General features: G+C 42.8%; 1 protein-coding gene across 1 annotated transcript in view; it reads right to left on the minus strand.

Annotated features, from left to right (window-relative positions):
* The window catches only part of LOC124595212 (potassium voltage-gated channel protein Shaw-like), a 659419-nt gene that overhangs the window by 5538 nt on the left and 628017 nt on the right, over nt 1-25864 (minus strand). Inside the window, exon 5 of the mRNA XM_047133852.1 lies at nt 19962-20985. Coding sequence (XP_046989808.1) covers nt 19962-20985 — 1024 coding nt within the window. The remainder of the gene's footprint in view (nt 1-19961; nt 20986-25864) is intronic.

Here is a 25864-nt window from a genome sequence, read left to right on the forward strand (position 1 = left end):
ACAGGCATCTCTTTTAGTATTACCAAGTAACATACAAAGGCAACTTCAGTAGGAATATATAGTAATAATCTCGCACTTGTCCGTCATAGGAAGGACAACACGTTTACGTTTAAGCATTTTGTATCGTCAAGTTCACTTCTTCACGCAGCAGCACACAAGTGGTCGTAACAGACAAGAGAAGGTGACTGTATGCACCGTGATAAGCTCTTCTCGGGGGCGCGCAATTCTTCAAACTGCGCGGAGCGGCACGCCTCAACTCTAAGCAGGCGCAGCTGTTGCTGTGAACAGCTTTGATACTGCCGCTACTTCTACTGCCAGTGCCAAGCAGACAGAAGTGTGCTGATTGTTGAAACACAGCGACTGGCGGCTTGGCCGGTCAGCAGCGCCTTGTGAAGGCCCCATTAGAAGCAATGTTCCGCCAGCGGTGGCCCAGTGGGGCGACTACTGTGGGAAACTTGGTTTTGGAGTGAGGGGGATGATGGACGGTAGGGTGGGAGAGTAACAGGTGCGAGCGAGTACACAGTTCGGTTAAGCGGTCGTTCGGTTGATCGACTTTCGAATAATCGACGCTCTACTGTACTTGTTTTTGCGCTTGCCAAACCGCCGGATCTCAATTGAGAAAGCTTGTAGCGTTATGGGTAGAGCCCTCCAAAGAGCTCAGGAGTTTGACTATCTAACGCTTTAATTGTACACAATTGGAGGCCATCCAACAACTCTATCAATCAGTTCCCAGCCGAATATCTGCTTGAGTAAGACCCAGACGTAGACCAAAGTGTTACTGTCGCGCTCCATTTGTAAAACTCTTCTCTCGAATAAATCACCGAATATTTCTGAATAGTACGTATTTTTTCCTTAGAGTGTACACTTCTGTAACCTTAATCAGTTTTAAATTGTCACGTTCTTAATTTGAGATATACATTTCTTGCCAGTTAGATGTGTGTTGGTGCTGTAAAGTTCACGAATTTTGGTTTGCCATACATGTAGGTTTCTTAGTTTACTCTGATAAACCTAAACGTTATGGCCTGCGTCGTATCGTGTTTGCCCACCTTTGGAACGGAGCACAGCAGTTATTCTGCATGGCTTAGGTTTGGCTTAGGAGGTACGTTTGGCTTAGGAGGTATGTGGAAACAGATATCTACACACTGGTAACTTAATTACGTGATTCTCATAATTTAATGACCGGTTGTCCGTGGGTGCAGAGCGAAGCCCAATAGCGTCCCAGTCGTGTTCCATCGGAATCATGCGTGACAAATATGGTATCCGTGACATGACCTTCTCGTGAGTTCACAGTCATGCTCCTCAAACGACTGTTGAAAGACACTAGCCGCTGCGACGCACAGTTATCGTGCCTCGGACAGTTATCCTGCTGAAAGGCATCTTCGCCGTCGCAGAACACACCAAGAGCCAAAAGATGCAATGCGGACAACCCATGATAATTTTTACATAGTCCACATTTATTGCGGTGACATCGTTTACTACTAGAAGTTATATGGAAGCCAAGGTAAAAGTCCTCCGAGTTAAATAGTGCCCTCGCGGACCTATCGACATAGTGGGTTGTATTTTTCGAACTGCTGTTCACCCGAATGCCGGCGTATCCGAACTCAAGAAACGTGATTAATCCTACCAGGCGACACGTTCCGTTGATCCGCTGTGTCATCTCTATAACACAGATCCGACTGCAGTCACAGTGGACGATGCCTTTGAGTCAACACGGAGAGACTTAGGGGTCGCCTGATGCAGAAACACCTGTTAATCAATGTCCTCTAACGGTTTTCGCCGAAATACTTGTGCCTGCACCAGCAGTTTACTCTGTCGTCATATCTGAGGCAGTTCACCTATCTTACATCGAACACACCATCGACCTCCACGATCTGAGACTTACTGAGGTCGACCACATTGTCACCTATGCCTGGTTTCACCATTCCCCCACCAGTTTTCATAGATGCTGGCGACAGTAGCACACGAAAAGCCGAACAGCTTCGACGCTTGCAAGACGCACGTTAGCGTGTGCAGAGCTACAACAACATGTGTTTTGCGAAAGTTGCTTATGTCAGTGGATTTCCTTATTCCACGGCCAGTACGATTTATCTTTACTCCTCTTATATTCTTCCAATGTTGATTTTTATCTGTCAATAAAATGGATGTGTCAAGAAAATGATTTACACGAACTTTTTTTGGTAATAAAAGAGAATCGGTGTATGATACCGAAAACCACTTGATTGACGTTTTGCGGAAATAAAAGATTCAGCACATATTTTAAATACGGAACTTTTTTTCATCAGAATATCAGCTCTAAATAATACTTTCCTCGTGCCTGTAATACCGGCAGACGTAACTGAATATCGTGGTTCGCAGTGGTCTTAATGGTTTGGATCGTCAGCATCCGTTATCCGTCCATCATCTGCTATTAATCTATACGGTACTGTCCTTTCCTTTTTGATAAGCACTGGCGTTATGTACTATGCCTCTGTTAAAGACTGCAATGCACCGAATACAGACGTGACCTTTCTGGGTGTAGCTTCTGCAAGAAATATGTTAACTTTAATGTGACAAAAGTTGGTTCAGACTACGGTCATTTGGTTCAAAAAGGCCTAAACGATTACACTCCGATAAGTACTCGACTGACACATCAAATAAAGACCAACGGCTACCAGTATTCGTCCAAATGAAAACATGATAACTTTTTCCATCATAAATTGAGATCTGTGAATAAAATTCAACGGTATATCGTTTTTGTGGATCCGATAAAAATACTAAATATGTTGGGAAATTTGATTTTTCTCCTGTTGCTACGTCACCCGAATGGTCAGCCCACTCACCGTAGAGATTGGCGTAAACATCACTTATCGGATGCCTCCTCTGCGCTAGTGTGTGTGGAGTGTACTTCTTGGTAGTGTACAATTTCAAATGGCAATAATAACTTGGGAATCTCAATAGGCATTTAAATTTTTGTATCAAGCAGTAGCCAATGTATTTTTACTGTTAACACAATTCAAGAGCCGCGAGGGATTAGTCGAGCGGTCTAGGGCGTTGCAGTCATGGACTGTGCGGCTGGTTCCGGCGGAGGTTCGAGTCCTCCCGCGGGCGTGGGTGTGTGTGTTTGTCCTTAGGATAATTTAGGTTAAGTAGTGCGTAAGCTTAGGGACTGATGACCTTAGCAGTTAAGTCTCATGTGATTTCGCACACACGTGAACGTGTGTCAGTTCTAGAAGGGAAGTCTATCACTGAAATTTTCTTATTTGCAAAAATGGTTCAAATGGCTCTGAGCACTATGCGACTTAACTTCTGACGTCATCAGTCGCCTAGAACTTAGAACTAATTAAACGTAAGTGGCCTTAGGACATCACACACATCCATGCCCGAGGCAGGATTCGAACCTGCGACTGTTGAGTCTTATTTGCAGGGGAACACAAAACATTCCGGTCGTCTCAGAATTCATAAATAAAGGTCTTACACGATTTTCGAGGGAATCTTAACACGTCTTTCCGGTGTCAAATTCAGGTAACACTGATTGAGGATGATAAGGACCTTGCAGCCTTCTCTCCAAAGCACCAAGACCCAATAACAATGAGACCCAAAAATAATGAGATCTGGCGACTGTAGCGGCCACGAAAGATGAGACATTTCATTCTCGTCCTCACAAAAGCACTCCTGAACGATGCTGCGAGGTGTGTGAACAGTTTCTCTGTCGTTTTCGGGCACTGCATCACCTTTGGGGAACAAAAATTGTACCATGCGATGGACCTGATAACCCAAAATGCTCACACAATCTTTGGCAATATTGTGGGCTGACAGAGTAACACTGGTGCCCAAATCGTCACGGAACCCCGCCGTGTTTCGCTCTTGGATCTTAAACTCTGTCAGAAGTTAGAAACAGTGTGAAACAACAATACATCCGACCAAATGACTTTCTTCCATAGGCCGCTATCCCAGGTTTTGTTGGGCTCCAAAAACACGTTTTCCTGACACGGACATTTGTATCGCTGATGAGTGGCACCGGAATTCCAGCTCGCCATGGAATCCCAGGATATGGAGATCCTTTCGTTTTGTTTTGTGGTGATAGGTTTGGTGACTGCGACATTCATTCCTGCAGTGACTTCTTCAGCTGCCAGCTTCTTATTTTTCGTCAAAATCCACTTCAAAGACCGTCCACCACGATCACACAGCCGACACTTTCGTCCGCGTTGTGACTTCACGGATGACGTTCTTCAAATTTAGCTGAATGCTGCATAAACTTCGATACGGACATCTTGAAACAAGAAGATTTCGGTTACCTTGTTACTGAAGCACCCAGAATAAGAGTGTGGTATAGTCAATGCCCACACCGTGGCGCCTGCAGCTACGTGGCCGCGGTCTTTACGTACAGCGTCCGCAGCTCGTGGTCGTGCGGTAGCGTTCTCGCTTCCCGCGCCCGGGATCCCGGGTTCGATTCCAGGCGGGGTCAGGGATTTTCTCTGCCTCGTGATGACTGGGTGTTGTGTGATGTCCTTAGGTTAGTTAGGTATAAGTTGTTCTAAGTTCTAGGTGAGTGATGACCATAGATGTTAAGTCCCATAGTGCTCAGAGCCATTTGAACCATTTTACGTACAGCGCAGGCGCGGGCCTCACACACTGAGTGCCTCCGCACTGTCATGGCAACCTCGGCCGGCGTCCTCCGGAGAGATAGTTGGCTCTGAGCACTATGGGACTTAACATCTATGGTCATCAGTCCCCTAGAACTTAGAACTACTTAAACCTAACTAACCTAAGGACAGCACACAACACCCAGTCATCACGAGGCAGAGAAAATCCCTGACCCCGCCGGGAATCGAACCCGGGAACCCGTGCGTGGGAAGCGAGAACGCTACCGCACGACCACGAGATGCGGACTCCGGAGAGACAGTTACGTGAGGCCGCGCAGGCAATCATAACAGGACATGCCTAGCGGACTCGGGTTCGGCAGGCCTATTTCTCCGCCACTCATCCTATACAGCCGCATACACCGCCACGCCTGGCAGTCTCGTGTTGGGTTACCTACGTGCTTCGTCGGCATCGCACCCCGGAACGACTCTACACTACGACTGTTTACCATATCGGACTTGGACTCTGCAGCCCAGACGCTGCTCTTGATCAAGCACCAAGTTGTGTTGTTATTGTGGAACTATTGGCAATAAACAGAACTGGAACTCACGCCAGTCGTTATTTGTTGTTTCTCCAATTACGGATACAACAAAGAGTATAAATAATTTATCCAATTTCGAATTCACTTGGCTCTGACGTAACGCACTCACAACTATCCAGGACACAGTTCTGACGACGACTGACACTTGTAACATATTGAGGACATTACACAGGTGCCGTTCGTGGTCAACTAAAACAGCGCCATCTCCAGGTTTGGCAGCATCTGCACTGACGTTCAAGCACGTGTTTCTCTTTGTTTGCATATTTTTCTCCAACCTCTGTGGAAAAGCTATTCTGCTGAAGGAAAAAAAAAACAACCACACTGCCATTTGCAAAATAAGAGAGCGAATTTGGTAATGTCAGAATACGTCACTCAAGTGATTTTCGGTAGCGAACATAGATATTTCTTAAGGAGCCAAACAACCTTTGTATGAGCCACTTCCTTGCCACACCAAAATTTTGTTCTAACAGGTACCAGATTTAGCTGGGACAAAACGATAACACAAATTTACTTCTGTATTAGGGCAGCTAAAATACTTTTTTTTTAAATTTTAATGAACAAAGATGTAAATGTTAATCTCAAATTTCTTAATGTAAAATGAAATAAATATAAATCGCATTAAAATACTGCAGTAAAAGTAATGTTATAGCATGCGAGGGGGCAGACGGAAGCACCAAAACACATTCCATGGTTTGCTGGTCAACTGCGGGGCAGCAGTACGGTCAGCAGGGCCACACAGACATGCAGACTGCAAACACAAACAAATGGGACACGGTGCAGGCCTCGCAACTGCGCGGGACACTCCTTAATACTCATTATCTCCGTAGTGAACACGCGCCGCGCCAGTTCGCCGCAGCTAGGTCACTGCGCTTGGGCAAGGTCTGAGATCGGATGCTACCGCCGCGCCAGTCGGGTTATTGGACGACTAGCTTCTTTCACACGGGATCGTTTGTTTTATTTAGCTTTCTTCGTCTCAGAGAGGCTTAAACGTTTTCTCTCTCTCTCTCTCTCTCTCTCTCTCTCTCTCTCACACACACACACACACACACACACACACACTGACACACACACACACACATACACACATTCTTTCTTGTTCTTGCACCTGGAATGACGACGTCGATTTTGATGCGATGACGACATATCCACCTTGGGGGATGGTAGGTGTACTGATAACAGTTTCAAAGTCACCCGCCAAGCGTAGTGGTATATCTACCAGAACACCACCTTTGTCTACCTTTTAACAGGAAAAGCTTACAGCCAGAAGGCTCAGCGTGATGCAAACGTATGAAGCAAGCAGGCAACCACGCCACGGAGACGCACTCGTGCTTCCTACGGCCATCTGAGTGACTTTAAAAGGGGTCAAATTGCGATGTGGGAGTGGCGGTATTTTCCTTTAGGAGAACTGGCACACTTATTGGGCGTGTTGCTTCAGTTGTGAAATGATGCTGGTATCATTGGTCACGTGAACATCCCCATAGAAACCCTCGAAGATGTGAGGCAACTTAATCAGTTAACAAAAGCAAGTCTTCCGGTCCAGACTGCACACCAGTTAGGTTCATTTCAGGGTATGCTGATGCAATAGCATTCGCTCGACGAGAGATCCGTATCCAAAGACTGGAAAGTTGTACAGGTCACACAAATATTCAATAAAGGAAGTAAGAGTGCACGTGACTATTGATAGCAGCATCGTTGCATGGCTGCCGCACGTCCTGCTTGTGTGCTAATTCTCCGAAAGGACCATCCCTCCCCTCGGAAGACCACAATGTGAACCCGTGAAAACTCGCTAAGATGATTGTATGAAGCACGAGAGCATATCCGTGGCGTGGTTGCCTCTTTGCTTCGCGCGTTTGCATCATACCGGGACTTTGTGTGTGAGAATTCCTTGTTGCAAGACAGACACAGATGGTGCTCTGGTGGCTATGCAGCTACGCTGTCTGTTGATTGACGGCGTTGAAAAGATTACCGATACATTTACTATCCCCCAGGTGGCATATCCTGTCATGGGATAAAAATCGATATCGTCTTTCCTGGTGTACCAGTTTTTCGTTCCGGCAGTGTAGTTGCTGTATTGTATCACTGACTTGTTTTTAAATGGAACTATATACGATTCCTCTGGCGTTCGGAAGTGCCTTCGAAGAAGATTTTAACATATTATTTGTGGAATCTAATAAAACAGTTACAAGATAAAAGGGACGTAAACCAATGTCAGACATTTAGGACAAGAGGTCCCTCCAAGTAGCATGTATTTTTCTGTGTATCTGATGCCAGTCATTCTGTGTTCTGCTGTTGAAGCTATCAGGCAATATATTCGCAACGCTACTCAGACCTTTATAAAGTATATTAGAGTCTAAGAAGTGGATATGGTTTTTGTTTCAGGCAAATGTCCACAGATTATTAAAGCAGAGTTGTGGGTGTATCCTACACGTGTCGCAAACATGCCAAACACCCAATATGTCTTTGTAAACAGTTCAAAATAAAGTTAAGAATTGTAAAGAGCGAAGAAAAGACAATACACCAACGAAAAAGAACGACATCCTATGAGATAAAACCAACCAACATTTCAGTGGCAGTAACACACAGTCTATGAATTGCAATGAACCAGCTTGAATGTGCAAGTGGGATCAGCCAAAGGAGTGATCCACGAAAACTAAATTCTAACGTACTTCTTTTCCACATTTCGCTCCACCGGCCCCACCATCTCAATGACTTTAAAAATCAGTTACATTTCTCCGAATAATGTCTAGTTATACTGAAAACTTTTCTACATAAGCTTTTCCTTATCGATGAAGCATCGTTTACAAAAATTGGGCAAATCAGTTGTTGCAGTAAGCACTATTGGTCAGTTGGAAAGCCACGCTGGCTGAGAATAGCGGGCCAACGAACTTAGTCGTTAAAACGGGATGCATGCTTTTCAACAAATACATCATTAGTACGTCTATCACTAATGGAACTCTAAATAGTCATAAGCTTTTGCAGTTCTTAAGAGATATAGTGTCGCACTTGTTGGAAGTCATCTCACTGGACGTAAGGCAAGTAAAGTCATACCAACAAGACAGAAGGATATGAGATCATTGGACGGACCGTTTGTGAAACACTAAATGGCTAACACGTGGACAACACTGAAGACCTCTGGAATTTTATTTCTGGGGAGAACTATTACAAGAAGTTTTCAAGGAACTGCCGACATATAACCAAGAAATGTAATACCGTGTAATGTGGGCCTGTGCTGGAGCAAAAAAATGGTTCAAATGGCTCTGAGCACTATGGGACTTAACATCTGTGGTCATCAGTCCCCTAGAACTTAGAACTACTTAAACCTAACTAACCTAAGGACATCACACACATCCATGCCCGAGGCAGGATTCGAACCTGCGACCCGTAGCAGTCCCGCGGTTCCAGATGTGCTGGAGCAGTCCACAGAAAATCCATCAAGGGTTGTTGTATGTCCGAAATCATTTATAGTACGCATCAATGTCAAAAGTCGACATTTATAATCACATGATATGATACAACAACACAATAAAAGAACGCTATCTGAATTATGTCTACTTGCATTAATTTTGATTCAGGAGAGCAGACGTTTGAGGACCTTTCTGCTTAGGCTAACGATTGTTTATGACGCTATGAAATTATTATTTGATCAATATCGACAAATTTCATGTCGCTGAAGTCCTATTCGAATGCTCTATCCAAAGCTAAAGGCAAAGAAATGGTTCAACTGGACCATCCGATACCACTTCGTGAACTCAAAACCCAATTGTTATTTTTCAATCTAAGCTAGACTTCGAGCTTTGCTGCAGATCAGTCTGTTACCAAAGTTTTTATTCCAACAACAAACGTCGGGGGAATAAATATTATCAGCTTTCCGGACTCTTCTCAGTCGCTCACGTATGACATCACATGCAACATCATCGTTACGAGAAGACGTCGACATCCTGCATTGGTAGTTTCAGTTGTCCTCTTTGAGATCAGACATTTCGTTTCTCAAAAGTAATCAACCATTTGCTTCAAAATGGTCATCTCTAGACTAATGTCCTCTATCAGACGAGCTACATTTTACAACTTCATTCTGTCAGTTCTCTCCTTTGTCCCCTTACAGTGGTTTTCGAAGCTAAATTTTTGATAAGAATTCGTCCTACACTTTTTTTCAAACCCATGTTTAATATTCCGACAACTAACACCCTTTTCTTTCACTCCGTCAAGTTTTTCTATTCACTTCTTCCAAATCCATACTGATCATAGTTGTTTTTATTTTACGTATTTATTCGCACATACTTTACCATCAACAAGAATCAGGAAGAAATACACACGGTTTATACTTGCTCTTGTATACGCTTCGCAGTGTCGCTTCTGCTTTGGAACTCGTTTTGTAATACAAACTATATTATCCATCGTTTTTCTCCGAGTAATAATTCATTTTCTTGTTTATGCAGGAACTATTAACACAAATCACAGACGTAATTAGAGATTTCTTTTTTTCTAATTCCTTCCCTTCACTCAACACTAACTATTACATCAGCTACTTATTTATGCTGCTATTATTATGAAGATTTTAATATTCCATAAAGGCTTGAGTTTTACCCCACTGAGCTAATTCATCGACTTCTCTATTCATTTTACGTTTTTAAATAGTTTCCAGCAACTACTGGTGTAATCTGAACAGTTGAGAGAGTCATTTCAGTCCACCTGTTCAAAATAAACGGTTTATGACGTTTACTCGGTCACATCGATTGATGCTATGATTTCGAATTTGCAACCTATATGAATCAGAGAAATTTGCTCACAACAGAACGGCAACTGACCTACTTGTCTTGTTACGAGTGGAAGCGGTTATCGTTCACGTGCCTATTGCTCTCTTCCATATATCCGCTGCGTCACGGCACGGCCAATTGTTTCTCGGTGCGGGTGCTATTCTTCCGTGATATTCCTGTCATTTTTCTGGACGAGTATTTTCTGTCTCTAGCGCATGAGATGTCAATCAGTTAAGTACCTTCCATTAATCGAATCCCCCTACCTCCCATCCAACATCCTTATTTCAATACCCTTTTTAGTTACGCTCTCCATGGAGATACCTGAGCCGCGACACCATTTTTGTCGAATCTGTAGACGAATTTGAACACCACCGATACCAATGAATCGGAACCAAATACATAAAAATTTCTTTTTGTATATCATCTTAAATACTGAACCATCTGTGCCTTACTATTTAATTTACACATACGTACATTACTATACCCACTCTCGTCTATAATGACGTCTTAGGTGGCGGGGTTTTTGAAACAAAATTTTTCTTCCTTCTTCCTTCGAACATGAACTACGTGGACACTACTTGTTCGTCGGATCCGATTTAAGCAACTTCTTTGTAAAGACAGGCTAGCAAGTATTAAATGAATTATGTTCGTGGCCCTTTTTTATGTCTAAGATAGACGAAACACTTAATCTAAACAAAGCCGCATTAAAATGAAACACAATCTTACACACTTCTACCTACGCATCAGAAGTATTGTTTTCGTACATTCTGCTGAAATTAATGCTAACACATGATCTTCGTATTGAACTATTTGGGTCAGAAGCCATGCACTGAGTGCGACAACACTGGAACGTAAAAATCAAAACGAGTTGAACGACACACTGCAGGTTGTAGCGTTGTGGCCCAGTCACGTAATAGGTTAAACGAGATACATTCTTTATCCTGGTATTGACATGACTAGTCGGTCGGTCTAGAGAGGGATCTGAAAGCAATATGGATCTGGTGAAACCTACTGCAGTTTATGCAGCACGCGATGCATTTGTAGGTGTATAACAACGTTGTGGGAAGTACTGTTTTGTATAAGGGACTGAAGATTTTACTGAAAAAACCAACTAGTACAAAAAAGTGAGTGAATTACAAATGAAACATACAAGCAATTGAATAATAGTTGTTTCGTATTTACCATTATTAGAACATTTCATGGCGATTTCGCCTCGTTTTGTAAGTTCCCAAAATACCTGTCATCAAGACTAGAGACTCAGGGGAATTTCTGGGTGTCTCAGGATGACTGGTTATTGGGTTTTCATTCTGGACTGGAAACCTAAGATAAACTACTGTGACATTAATGATATGACGCTATACTATTAAGTATCCTCTTTAAAGGGATACATGCAGTCATTGATAAGTTAGTAGGAAGGATCCTTAAACTTTGTATGTTGGTCTCCAAAACACCTGGATGTAAACTAGATAATTACAATGATGGAAATGGAAAATGGTACACCATGAATACCTTTACCGCATGCTGCCTTATTGAAGCTTATTTTTCAGAATATTTATTAGAGGGAAATCCCTTGCTCCAAAAGAAGAAATAATTAACACCACTGAAAATTTTCAGATTGCAATCGCGACGTAACATGCTCAGAGGCTGAGATCGTGCAACTTATCGCCATGTTTACAGCTTTCAGAATAATCGAATCACTGCATGAGGAACATCTGAGCACCCCCAAAAGGTCGTAGAAGTATTCCATTGGCTCCGGTGAAGAGACGCATCGAGTCACCACAAATGGATTATTGAGAGCTGGGGTCAGCTCTCGAGTCCCCGTGAGACGTCTACCACTGGCACCACACCACAGACAACAGAGCCAGAATCAACTGCGAAACGGAATGGCATTCTGTTTTGTTGATCAATGGCTGTTTCTTCTATCTCGGCAGTCGGATCGAAACGAAGTAGAAGATTATGTAAAACAGTAACTCGCATGACCCATATCTCTTCAACTCCGAAATCAGGGTATGTAAGGAGTTATTGAATATGATAACATGACTGGTTTTGTAGTTGTAGAGAGATGGCCGAATTATCGCCAGTACTTCGCAAGAATGGTACACCCTGTCGTCGTGCTTTTGATGACCAGGGTAGCAATTGCATATTTCAGCAGGATAATGCAAGAGCTCAAGTTGTAGACACACTCTAAAACGTGTTGAGAAATGTATGCGTTGATAGACGAGATGCTATGAGATGACGTATACTGTAAACTCTGCCTCCAGCCAACAATCCTAATCAACTGGTGCAGCATGTGTTCCAGGCACTGCAAGAAATTTGTCAAGGTGCCATTCGATGGCATTTTGCCACCAGGAATAGACGTAGCATCGAACGGAGAAAGGGTTTAATCCTTTAACACCCATCAATTTTTGAACATCTCTGCAAAGTTTAAAAAGTATGGGACTGGTGCATCATGCTGTAATGATTTCCATTTCCATCACTGTAGCTGAACTGTAATGAGAAGGGTCCAAGCATCTAAGGTACAGCCCCTAGTGGCGGTGCATTAAGTTGAAGGTTATTCGTGATTTGTAAAGGTGTGACAGTGTGCGAATGTTAGGTCTAGTACGCGACGGGAGCAGACAACTGTTTTGGGCGAGGTGTCAACTACCAAACTCACGCTGAGATAATGCACCTTCCGTCTTGTGGGCGAGGCTGGAGATGAGTGGTAGAAGCTGACCGTGAACGGGGTTGGGGTGGGGGGTATTTGACTTACTTTTGGAAACTCAAGCAGCGAGTCTTTGCTCTGCGTCGCTGAATATGTAGGATAATGTGTCTCACTGTTGGTAAGAGTCCAGTAAATTGTGTACGTAAAAAACGAGCGATCATCTGTGGCTCTAGCGCTGCTAAATGGCCGACGGCTTTGGCCGCTCTCGGAGGCTGCGTCTGAGCACGGAGAAGCTCCTCTCCTGCGTCGGTCCCCACGCAACTCCACGGGCAGAAAACACACCACATAGCAGACACAAGGTACATAAAAAGCTACTCTTGACACCTGGGAGCGTATATTAGAAGCTAGTGCAATCGTTCTGACTTTCTGTAAACATTGTGTCACCGTCCAATATTCCGCTAAGTTCTATCAGGACGATGTTTCTGTCGCTAAGAAAATAGAAGTGCATGCTGGAAAGCTCTCCTAGCGTACGCAGTGGGCCTATAAAACTGTTAATCGTAAAGTTTTAATAACCACTTTGAAATCATAAAGAACCTTCTGCCAGGCGCTTAAGTGTGAATTGCAGAGTAACCATGTAGATGTAGATGCAAATGTAGAAGTCATGTTATTTTGTTTTTCTTTTGGCAGTTGCACATCTGCTATTCTGGTACACACTTAAACCCGACGCCACTGTACCTCAGCACGTTGCTGCAGCCAAAACAAAACGCTCCGACCCACTTGCTACATTGGACTGTCGAGCGGCAACAATACTCCAGAATGATGACACAGTGATTTTCGAGGTAGGATTCTTTTTCCGAACAGTTAAAACAAACATGTTTATAACTGTCTCTACCAAGTCATTCGTCGTCGGAGATATATGTAGCTCTGAAGGGTGAATATGTGGAGAAGGACGAACGCAGTCACCAAATGTCGTGGTCCAGCTTGACTGCTTAGAGATGACAATCAAAATATTTTCACTACCCCATGTATGTGTTTCACGTCTACGCGTTGTCAGACTCCATGCCTTTCACACTGTGAGTAACTGCAAATGTCTGATATTCTGCTTGGAAAACTGGGAATTTGTATATCTAGGCAAGATAAAGACTATGCTTAACGCATAGTCATGTACTTTACCACACTATAAACAGTTCTTCAAGATCGACCCTTGTCTCCGTGGACCGTCTTTGACTAATAAAACATATCCACTGCTTATATTTTGAAAAATAATCAGTAGCAGTGGCGGACAGAGACTCCTGGCATAAGAATTCACCCTCGTCCTGCCAACACCCTTGTCAAAGAGGGTAGGACAGAGGTGCACGGCACTTTCTTGTCCTTGAGGTCTTGGGGTGGGAAACTGCTTCTAAAAGGCAGATCAATCAGTAGTAATCAACGGCATGAGAATGCATAAGGCAATGGAAACCACTGTATTAAAAACGCATTAACAGGACATATGGCCTGTATGAGAAATGTCATGAGGATCTCTGCATTGGCAAAACATTTGAGATTAATCCCCCTATTCAGATCTCCGGTAGGGTGCCGCCAAGGAAGGGGGAGAAGGCGGTGGCATGAGGAGGAGATGGAATGACCAAAGAAAGGCTAGTACTCTTCGATCAGAAACGTCGAATTCAGAAGTCTGAACGTGGCAGGAAAGCTAGCAATCATTAAATGGGAAATGCAAAGGCTCATTCCAGATATAGTGATGTCAGTGAAGTGAAACTGAAACCAAATAAGGACTTCTGGTCAGAAGAATATAGAATAATTTCAACAGCAATGGAGTTACTGTGAACAGTTTAGCGATGGCATTGTTCTCGTCAGAATCGGCTGGAAGCTTTGAAGACAACAATAAGTCAGGTTTACATGCCGACGTCGCAAGCAGAATATAAAAGGGATGGATGAAGTATATGAGGATATGGAAAGAGTAATTCAGTACCTACAGGGAGATGAAAATCTAATAGTCATGAGGTACTGGAATGCAATTGTAGGGGAAGGAGTAGAAGAAAGGGTTACGAAAAAATATGGACTCGTTAACAGGGATGAGAAAGTTGAAAGACTAGCTGAGTTCTCCTGTAAATTTCAGCAAGTAACAGCGAATATCCTGTTGAAAAATTATAAGATATGGGATACTTGGAAAACACCTGGAAATATAGAAAGATTCTAGCTGGATTACGTCACGATCAGAGAGAGATTCCCAAATAAGATGTTGGATCCTACGGTCAACCCAGGAGCAGCTACAGACCAACATCATAGTTTAGTAATGACGAAGAGTAGATTGAGGTTTAAGAAAACAGCACGTAGGAACCTGAGTGGATGGAAATGGAACAGTGAGTCATACAAACTCTGCGTATGTAGATCACATTTCTGTGCTGTAGGGGTAGCAGTACATGAAATCTAAATGTTTAATGTATGTAATAAACAGGAAGAAAAAAAAATGGTTCAAATGGCTCTGAGCACTATGGGACTCAACTGCTGAGGTCATTAGTCCCCTAGAACTTAGAACTAGTTAAACCTAACTAACCTAAGGACATCACAAACATCCATGCCCGAGGCAGGATTCGAACCTGCGATCGTAGCGGTCTTGCGGTTCCAGACTGCAGCGCCTTTAACCGCACGGCCACTTCGGCCGGCAGGAAGAAAAAAATTCAGGCATTAAAAGCTTAAAGATATAAGAACGTGGCAAGAGTTAGATGAAGTACGAAACGAAGAAGTGCAGAGAAAATAGACAGGGAACGAGCTCTTCTTAGGAGAGGAAGCATAGAGTGGAATCATATAGCAGATAGAAATAATTGGAAATCTGTTTATGGATAGTGTTGTACACAGTGGACACAGTGGTATGTTGTATATTTCAACAAGAAAGGAGGAAAAAGCTGATGCCACCATCTCTGTGGAGGCCGGAGGATTGAAAAATGATGTAACGCCAGACACTGTACTTAGTTTCCAGTCCATGAAGTAAGTGAGGATTACAAAAGAATTCTATGGAGATAAAATACCATGGATAAGTGGACTTATGAAATGTTTTGCGTTAGCTTCTCGTTAATTGTTTGTTGTATGATCGTTATTTATGGAAAAATTTGCAAAAGTTCCTCACTGAAGAACCTAGATTTGACGTTGGGCCTTATCGTCACAAAGTAGGCAAACCGTTTTCAATTTTTTACATCAAACAACAACTAATTTATTCGGTCCGGTGTTTAACCTACATACATCCGCAGTACTGGTTACCGACCAGGACATGTTTCGTTAAGGACGAGTGATTGTTAACGAAATTTCAATAAAAATAGAAATTGCGACTTCTTGAAAAATCGGCAGTGTGCTGGCCCCGTCATGCTGAATGCGGGTAAGCTGACGAATTTTCCTCGGCAGGTCTTCTAGGGACTGTGGGAGAACGTTTTGTACACGATTCCGATCAGAGTACCAGTAAAAAGAGAGAAGTAAAAGTATAAAGGAACATAGTAGTCTAATAATCATAGGGGATCAGAATACGGCAGTAGGGGACGGAATGGCAGAGAGAGTTACGGGAGAATATATGCTTGGTTGTAGAAATATTAGAGAAGGTAGACCAATCGAGTTTTGGAACAAATTTAATTTATTAATAGCGAATACACTCTTCAAAAACCACAAGAGGAGGAGGTATATGTGAAAAATGTTTCGAGACACGGGAAGATTTTAGGTGGATTACATCGAGGTCAGACAGAGACAAAGAAATAAGGTATGGGATTCTCAGGAGCAGATATGGTCTCGGATCACACAATGATAATCTTAAAGAGCAGGTTCGAGTTTAAGAGAACCGTCTGGAAGAATCGATGTGGGTTAGGGAATTACTGAGAAATGATGAAACGCGGTTGAAGATCTCTAAGACTGTAAATACTGAGGTAATAAACACCACAGCAAACAGTTCAGAATTGTAGTGCCCCCGAGAATTTCGGGTTAAATTCTAGAGGCCCTTGTATTTCGACCTTCTCGAATACTCGTTATTTTAGAGATGTGTGTGGTAACGTAGAACTGTGTCTATTGCACCACAATTATGAGTGTGCAGGACGAACGTGAATCGGACGCATGGTCGGCGTGGGCAGGTAGTCACCGAGCCCGCCTGAGAAGTTACACGTCCAGCTCAAGGAACAAGCGCGCCGTACTTCGTGCGACGTCGAACATTATTGTGTGAACATCTGAATGTTGTTGAAAGAAGAGAAGAGACAATTACTTATTCATTCTCTTATTTTCGTAGGGTCCGGTCAGTTGTCTTGTTAAACCTGGGGAGATTTGTAGACTGTTCTTATGGAAAAAGGAATGTGATAGTTTCGGACGGACCGGAAGGTGTCGAGCTTATGAAAAATATTTTAGTTCTATGAAAACTGTTATGTGTGATGAAAATACAGTGAGATTGAGGTCAAAGCATTCTCGAGTGTACGGAGTTAATTTAAAAGTATAAAAAATTGCTCCAATGTAGCATCTTATCTTCGGAGAATAAGTTTTGCAGGACATCGTAGCCGGCTATCCTGGAAAGAAGATCGGCGAAGCAACTCCAAGTAAGTTCGATAGCCAGGGGGGAGTGTGTCTTGCACACCAGTATCACACTGCCACCCTTAATCACCGGAAACGGCCAGAGAATTTTGACAGACAAACATAGGTACAAGGAAGGTACCTGCGAAGAAATCATGGGTAACAGAGAAATACTTCAGGTGATCGACGAACTAAAGAAGTACATAAGTGCTGAGGAAAAGACTGGAGTACAGCAATAAAACTCGCTTACGAATGAAATAAATAGAAGGTGTTTCGAAGACATTAAAAATAAATGGTCGTCCGGTGAACTGATCAGGGTTTTGGAAAATGAAAAGAGCCTTCGGCGAAATTAGAAACACATACGTCAATATTAGGAATGTAAGAGGAACCTCGCTCTTAAAGAGAGAATACATAGATGGAAGAAACGTGCAGTATTAGAATCAAACATAGTATTAGAAAACTTTCGATCAGATCAGACGGACCACATCGATAACATGCCATCGGAATATCGAATGTCATTGGAGGAAGTAACAATCAAACGCTTATTCAAGTTGGTCTTCAGAATATTTGAGACTGGAGACAAGTCATCAGAATATCGGGAAAATGTCATGCACACAACCCTGAAGACTAAGGGTAAATAAGTGCTGAAACTGTCTTACAACGTCCCATGGATCCAAGATCCTGACAAGATTAATATGCAGAAGAATGGAAAAGAAAATCGCGGATCTTCTGCAAGACGATTGTTTTGGCTTTAGGGAAGGTAAAATCACCAGAGCACTTGGTAAGGGAAACAAGATTTAAGAAAAATAATGTTCATTGCATTTGATGACCTAGAACAGATAATCGACAATGAAAAGGGGCAAGATATTCGAAATTCTGAGAACAATAAATTCTTCCAATGAATCACAGTCTGACGTTTGCTTTACCTGCAATTAATTGTTTCACTTTGAATCTCTTCGTACCCCAATGTATTTAATGGATGTGACTGTTTCTAGTTACTGTTGGATAATCGTGTAATAATGTAATAACGAGTCTTTAGCCTATGTATGCACAATAGGTTACTTTTTATGTTGAGAATTAATCGCCAATCAGTGTACGAAACGTCGATCCTCCGCAGGTTTTCTGCTTTTCGCAACATCTTTTTAGTGCAGCTCCTTCCACATACTAGTTCGCGATCAGGCTCGTGCAGCTTCAACGTTATGTACCCTCCTATGAGTCGTCAGGCGTATTTTCTATGGTGTTTCGGCGATATTTCCAATTTTATTTTTGCAGTGTGTAGCTATAGTCAGCCCAGCCAAATACTGTTCATCAAGTCTTTCATTCCACGCTCATTGTCAAAGGAAATCGTCAGTTTTATTCCCATTACAAGCAAATTGATTTTTAAAGCGGAATTTTACTTGCCCTGTCAATAGTCCGCTCCCTAATTAGTCTAGTGTGATATTTATTTTATCGATATGTATTACTACCGGTACTTCAGTAGCAATTGAGCCACACTGATGCATTTCAAAATAATAACTAATTTATATATTTAAAAAAATAAGTTAGTTTTCATCTTTTTATTACCTTGGCCTTTCTTCTCTTTTTAGCATTGTTACCTTTTAGTTTTTCATTACCGGGCACTTTTTTCTCTTCTTAGCACTGTTATATTTTAGCCCTATTTTTGTAGTCTAATTTTTATTCTATTGCACCACGCATTTTACTTTATTATTTCCTTACACTGCTTTGAGCATTAGGGTTTTCAATCTAGCACGTCCTACATTGCGTAAATTCTCTCATGCCTTGTTACGTTGTTGATTATTTCTCTATTTATCGATTGCTATTTGAATTTTACCCAGCCATCAACTGCACACCCGACGGCAACGCCGCATGGCGACTGTCATTACCAATAGCTCATCATTTTCTTGTGCTCCTGTCATTCATAGGTATGCACAATGTGATGTGGTCGGGCCTCGGGCGCCGTTCTAGTGTACGGCAGGTTGACAGTCTGCGCTTAACATATTATTCTGCACTGCTACGTCTGTAGTAGACTCCATGACGTAAGATGCGTTTTCCGATTTCTCCTTCGTTGTCTATTCATGACTGATCCTGGTGCTTTTATTTATTAATCTTTAAATTTTTATTTATAGATTGCCTTTTAGGACATCTTCTCGTTTTCATTCCCTCTTTGACGGACGCTTTTTGGCAGAATGTTTAATAAGTGAGTTGCATTACATTTCTCAACATAATTTTGTTCGATCAGTGCCTGAAGTTTATTTTGCTTTTAAAGTAATCCAGGGCAGGACCACGCCGGATTAACTGTTATATCATACTCCCCACATACTTTCAAATAACCCGATGGTGCCCTGTCGGCGTGAAACGCGAAGAGTTCTTGAGTTAGTATTAGTGCTCCGTGCGACTGTTCTTTAAATAGTTTTCAATCCAGCCCCAAAGGTTATCTGATATTCCGAAAATCTTGTTTTGTCCATTAAGTAACAAGTGAAATTGCGGCATGCCATTGCTTGAAATATACGCTCCAGGTGTCCAAGAAACAAAGTCCAAAATCGAGCTTTACGTTAACAACACAAAGAATGAACACCATCAGTTTAACTGAAAACGTTCTACCTTCACATGACAACTGTCAGGTGTTAATCATCGTACTATGTGTCAAAATGGGTCAAATGGCTCTGAGCACTATGGGACTCAACTGCTGAGGTCATTAGTCCCCTAGAACTTAGAACTAGTTAAACCTAACTAACCTAATGACATCACAAACATCCATGCCCGAGGCAGGATTCGAACCTGCGACCGTAGCGGTCTTGCGGTTCCAGACTGCAGCGCCTTTAACCGCACGGCCACTTCGGCCGGCTACTATGTGTCAGCCTGACTGACGTACCCATCTTGGACGGCGAGTCCTTGAGGTGGTTGGCCTTGATGGCGTTCATGCGCCAGTTCTGCGGACAGCCGCCTGCGGAGGCGGGCCCGCCGCCGGGGCCCCCGACGCTGCCGCCGCCTGCGCCGCCTCCGCCCCCAGGCCCGCCGCCGCCGCCCACGCTGCCGCAGCCGGGGTGCCCCGGTCCCGCGGAGCCGCCCGTGCCGCCGATGCGGGGCCCCCGGGGCTGCTCGACGGGCAGCACGCGCCGCCGCTTCTTGGGCAGCTTGGCCCTCGCCTGCGTGTGCGAGTAGTACATGGCGAAGTTGCTGACGATGACGGGCACCGGCAGTCCTATCGTCAGCACGCCGGCCAGGGCGCACAGCGCGCCGACGAACATGCCCACGTACGTCTTGGGCACCATGTCGCCGTAGCCGACGGTCGTCATGGTGACCAGCGCCCACCACAGGCCCAGCGGGATGCTGTTGAAGTCGTTGTACGGGTTCGCCTGGATGCGCTCCGCGTAGTAGACGAGGCTCGCGAAGATGACGATGCCGAGCACCAGGAAGAAGATGAGCAGCGTCAGCTCCTTGGCCGACGCCCGGAACGTCTGGATGAGGATCTTGAGGCCGGACGAGTGCCGCGTCAGCTTGAACAGCCGCATGATGCGGATGATGCTCAAGAACTCGAATATGTCGGCGTTCTCGAGGTGCGACGTCAGCTTCTGCAGCACCAGGTCGACGTAGAAGCTCAGCGTGGCGATGTAGTCGATTATGTTGACGGACGCCTTGATAAACTCGATGCGGTTCGGCGACGCGATGAAGCGTATGAAGAATTCGAACGTAAACCAAGCGTTGCACACGCACTCGAAGTAGAAAAAGGCGACGTGCGCCGTCGTCTTGGTCTTGTCGAGTACCCACGCGGTACCGTTGGAAGGCGTCATGACGGTCATGTTGCGGATGACGGGCACGCGCATGTCGGGGTGCGTCTTGAGGCAGAAAGACAGGATGGAGACGCAGATGAAGAACACGGAGATGACGCCAATTATCTGCAACAGCGCAATGAGCAGGTGTGAGATGCAAAATCTAATGAAAAATACATAGACATAATGTAGCATATAAAATAATTAACTCTCAGGAAGATACGAGGGTAGTTCTGAGAGTAAGGTCCAATCGGGAACGAAATGGATACCACTGCGAAAATCAAAAATCAGTACAACGAGAAACCAGTAAAAAATTGCAAATTGTACTTTTTCTATTCACTGGGTGACAAGTTTCGGGCTGAGACCCATTTTCGTATCATCGTAACATACTCAAAAATGGTTTTCCCGAAGACGTGAAAGGGTACACGGTGTAACTGTGCGTTGCACGTGTTTGACTTGGCTTTCACGTCTTCGGAAAACCATTTTTGAGTATTTTACGATGATTTGAAAATGTGTCTCAACCCGAAAGTAGTCACCGTAACATACTCAAAAATCGTTTTTCCAAAGACGTGAAAGCGTATATGCTGTAACTGTTCGTTGCACGTGTTTGACTTGGCTTTCACGTCTTCCGAAAAACCATTTTTGAGAATGTTACGATGTGGGTCTCGGCCCGGAACTAGTCATCCAGTTAATAGAAAAATTAATACTTGATACTTTGAACTGGTTTTCGTTGTACTGGTTAATAGAAGCTGCTGACACACAGCTAATCCCATGCTGGAAGTTTGTAAAACAAAAAAATGTTTAATTTGCAAAAAATGGTTCAAATGGCTGTGAGCACTATGGGACTTAACAGCTGAGGTCATCAGCCCCTAGAACTTAGAATCACTTAAACCTAACTAACCTAAGGACATCACATACATCCATGTCCGAAGTAGGATTCGAACCTGCGACCGTGGCGGTCGCGTGGTTCCAGACTGAAGCGCCTAGAACCGCTCGGCCACACCGGCCGGCTTTAATTTGCCACAGTTAGCTACACCTTCCAGCTACTCCTCTGAATAGCCACCGCTCCGACCTAGACATCTGTCCTAGAATTGTAGCAACTGTCCAGTACCGTCGGTGGCCGAGCGGTTCTAGACGCTTCAGTCCGGAACCGCGTGATTGCTACCGTCGCAGGTTCGAATCCTGCCTCGGGCATGGATGTGTGTGATGTCCTTAGGTTAGTTAGGTTTAAGTGGTTCTAAGTTCTAGGGGACTAATGACCTCAGATGTTAAGTCCCACAGTGCTCAGAGCCATCTGAACCAGTACCGCCGTCATAGATGGCAGCCGCCTGTGCTTTCCGCCAATTCTCTATGCTCGTTGTCTACGTCACAACCAGCGGTTCACGAGAGCAAATATGAGACTCAAGGGGTGGGGAAGGGGGTCAATTACGGGCTGTATTTGAGTGATCAAACACTTCCCACAGAAAACGCTGCAGAAACATCTTCATTGTCTCAGCAGAGTGCGGCCGAGAATAGTCATGAAGAAGGAAACTTGTTACAGTTGTGTTTCCGGGCTGCGTGGCATCGAGCACAATCTCTTACCAGGCATTAATAGTTGGTGGGAGACACTATTGTCCTAGACATCTTTACTTGCTCAATGAGCACTCAGGAATAAGAGAAGAGACGCGACGTGATCGATGGGCATACTGGAGACACATCTGTGCAAAGCTTCATCGAGTTTTCAATGTGGTTTCCATTTCGCAATCGACCGGATTGTATTTTCAAAATAGTTATCGTATTGAGAAATAGACCAATAATAGTAGTGAAGTTTGCAACGGGAAGTAACAAATTTCTAAATAGTCATATAGAGAAATCAAGAAAGGTCACATTTAGAAAATGAGCCCCAGCAGTACCACAAAAAAAAAAAAAGATAACATTTCTTAACCCAGTTGGTTTCGAAAAGGACATTAGAATCTAGATGAAACTGGCATAAAGTAACAAGAAATTGAAAACGGAACTAAATTCAGAAACAAAATTAATAAGTGGGAACCGTCGTCGAGATGAAACATTTCCCAGAAGACCATGAAGGAAATGAAAAACAGAAGATAAAAAAGATGAATCATTCGAGAAAGTGAAAAGCTAACTCAACAGCTTAAATGTGGCTGTAACGAAAATGGAATCTTGAAGGTTTCATGGTGTAAGGAAGGCCAAGAAAGAAGAGCTCGGATCTAAAAGTGTGTACGACATGGATAGAGCTCCTACTTCGAAGAAGTGATGACGGTAATAAATAAATAAAAGAATGGTTCAGCAGTGGGATTAAAATCGAAAGAGAAAGGATGTAACTGATAAGTCTCACTGCTGCCATTTCAGTAAAGTACAGAACAGAAATGAACAGTTTAATGAGAATATGGATTGAGGATAAATCGGAGATAGACGAAAGTAGTGAGGAGTGGCCGGGATGAGGTTAGCGATAAACTAAAAACAAAAAGCTATCGCTTTAAAATATCGACCTTAGTTTAAGGAATAAATACGTTTCGAGCACAGCATCGTATGGTAGTGAATGATGGACAGTTGGAAAACGGGAAAAGAAAGAGGACAAGTGCCTGAGATGTGGTGCTGTAGAAAGACAATGAAAATTTTCTGAAGTCTTAATGAGGAGGTTGTTTGCAAGTCTTTGAGAAAAGGAGCTAATGGAAAACACTAAAAGGAAGGAGTGTCAGGATGATAGGAAATGTGTTAGGTCAGGGGAAAATAACTTCTAAGATACTAGAGGGAGCTCATATGGTAGAAACTATAGCGGAAGACAGAGAGTTGAACACCTCCAACAAATAATTAAGGATGTTAGGTGCAAGTATGCCTCTGAGATGAAGAGCTCGGCATGGGAGACAAAGTTGTACTAGGCTGCATCAAACCTGTTGGAAATCTGACGACCCAAAAATAAAATAAAACTGAGTACACTGTATGTGTCATACATAAATCAAGAGTGAGCGGTAACAAGCGACGCAAATAACTATAGTGTGCAAATAATATCCACAACGATGGTGTGTTACCAGCATCCCCATCCAGTTCTGGGCAAGTAAAACTTTGTAATTAGCAATAAACTGTAATTAAACTACATGAAAATATTATGTTCGACAAAATAAGTTTTCAAGCGTGGCTGTGATTGCTAATGCTACATGACTGAAATATTTTAAGTAAAATTTATTTTCGTTATATTTTTGCAGATTTACGCATTATTCTCTGTAGGGACAAATAAGGAGGATTATAGAATTTGATCGAAGTAGGTATCTTGAGGAGTATTTGAACTACGTAGAAGCTTATATTTTCTATATGTGAATTTTTAGTGGCTATTCTCTCACCAGTAATAAACAGGCAAGGCTCCAAAAGAAATTAAAAAAACACACTTTTAGGACAATAATGTCTATTATTATTTTACTATTACTATCAGTACTTCAGAATAAGAAACAATTGAAAATAATAATGATGGGTAAAGTAATATTATATATTCCAATTGACTCTCAAAGTGAATGAGTTAATTTTAACTTTAGTTAAGTCCATATTGGTGTGTACTGGTTCAGGCGTTTAAATGATGTCTCGATAGCGATCATAATCTGAAACAAAAATAACGTTCATATCTCAGTAAGCATACTGCTCTACAGTGAAATGATAGTCAATCAGCAATGAGGCCGTCTGACAGAGATAACAATATGACGTCGAGTTCCGTCGGTACAAATGGAATCGAATGTTTATAACTCTTCTGGTGACTGTAATTTATTTCATAAACTTGAAAGTAAATTACCAATAAAAATATTGGCAGTTATTTGAATATATGCTAAAATAACAAGAACAACTGCTTTTATATAATGAACAATAATTTTCAAAACAATTGCTTTTATGAAATAAACAATAAATTTCCAAATTTTAAGTTCGCTGTGATTCACTCGTTTTCTAGTGTTCTGATAAGAATTGGTATCTGTTGTTTCCTTGTTCGTCTGTTAACGAGGAGTATTAAATCGACGACGGTATTTAGAGAAGTAGCAAAGGCTCACAATTGGAGAAAGAGAAGAAAGAAAATCGACCAATAAACATTTCGGTATTTACGTTAACATGGCTTAGGGAGACAACTGAAAATGTAAACCTGCACGTTCGGGTAGTGATTCAAACCTTCGTCCTCCCGAACTCGAAAGTGCAGTTACCAACCTTACATAGGTTTCTGTTTTGGGGCTTGTGCTTGAAACCAAGTGACACCAATTCTGTTGAGACACTTACCCAATGGCCTGATTGGGAATTTTATTTCAAATAATGGCTCACAAAGATTCTATGTATAGCCTGACAGGAGCAAAAAGCTGTCACATCTTTGGCAACAAAGCGACGGAAGGGAAAAGAAACGCTGGACATCACAGGAAATATTCGTTACACCTAGACATTTTACGGAGATCAAACTAGAAATTATTTCTGTGTTTCTTAATGATTTACAGTGATGAAAGCAGATATCAGGGAAAGTATTCTCTAATTTCCAAAACTGAATAATATTAGGATCCAACTATGAGCCGGCCGGTATGGCCGAGCGGTTCTGTTTGGGACCGCGTGACCGCTACGGTCGCAGGTTCGAATCCTGCCTCGGTCACGGATGTGTGTGATGTCCTTAGGTTGATTAGGTTTAAGTAGTTCTAAGTTCTAGGGGACTGATGACCTCAGAAGTTAAGTCCCATAGTGCTCAGAGCCATTTGAACTATTTGATTCGAACTATGAAATTTAAATAGATATTTTAAAAGAAATAATAATCATAATTTTCCATCTTTGGAGTATGATATTTGATATAAACTTGTTGCACGATAGTAAGTAGCGTGGTGCACTAATAAAGGACTGGAGAACTGGAATGTTATCAAGGGTAATCTGGATGAAAATGACTTAGCATTCTGTCGATTTTCGTAACATCTGGCAGGAAATCATAAACAGAGAATAAAGTCTTCCGTTTGAGAACGTTGCGGCAGCGTATATACAACGTAGCACGTCGCTTATGCGG

This window comes from Schistocerca americana, chromosome 2 (assembly GCF_021461395.2).
Source record: "Schistocerca americana isolate TAMUIC-IGC-003095 chromosome 2, iqSchAmer2.1, whole genome shotgun sequence".
NCBI classification, from domain to species: Eukaryota; Metazoa; Arthropoda; class Insecta; order Orthoptera; family Acrididae; genus Schistocerca; species Schistocerca americana.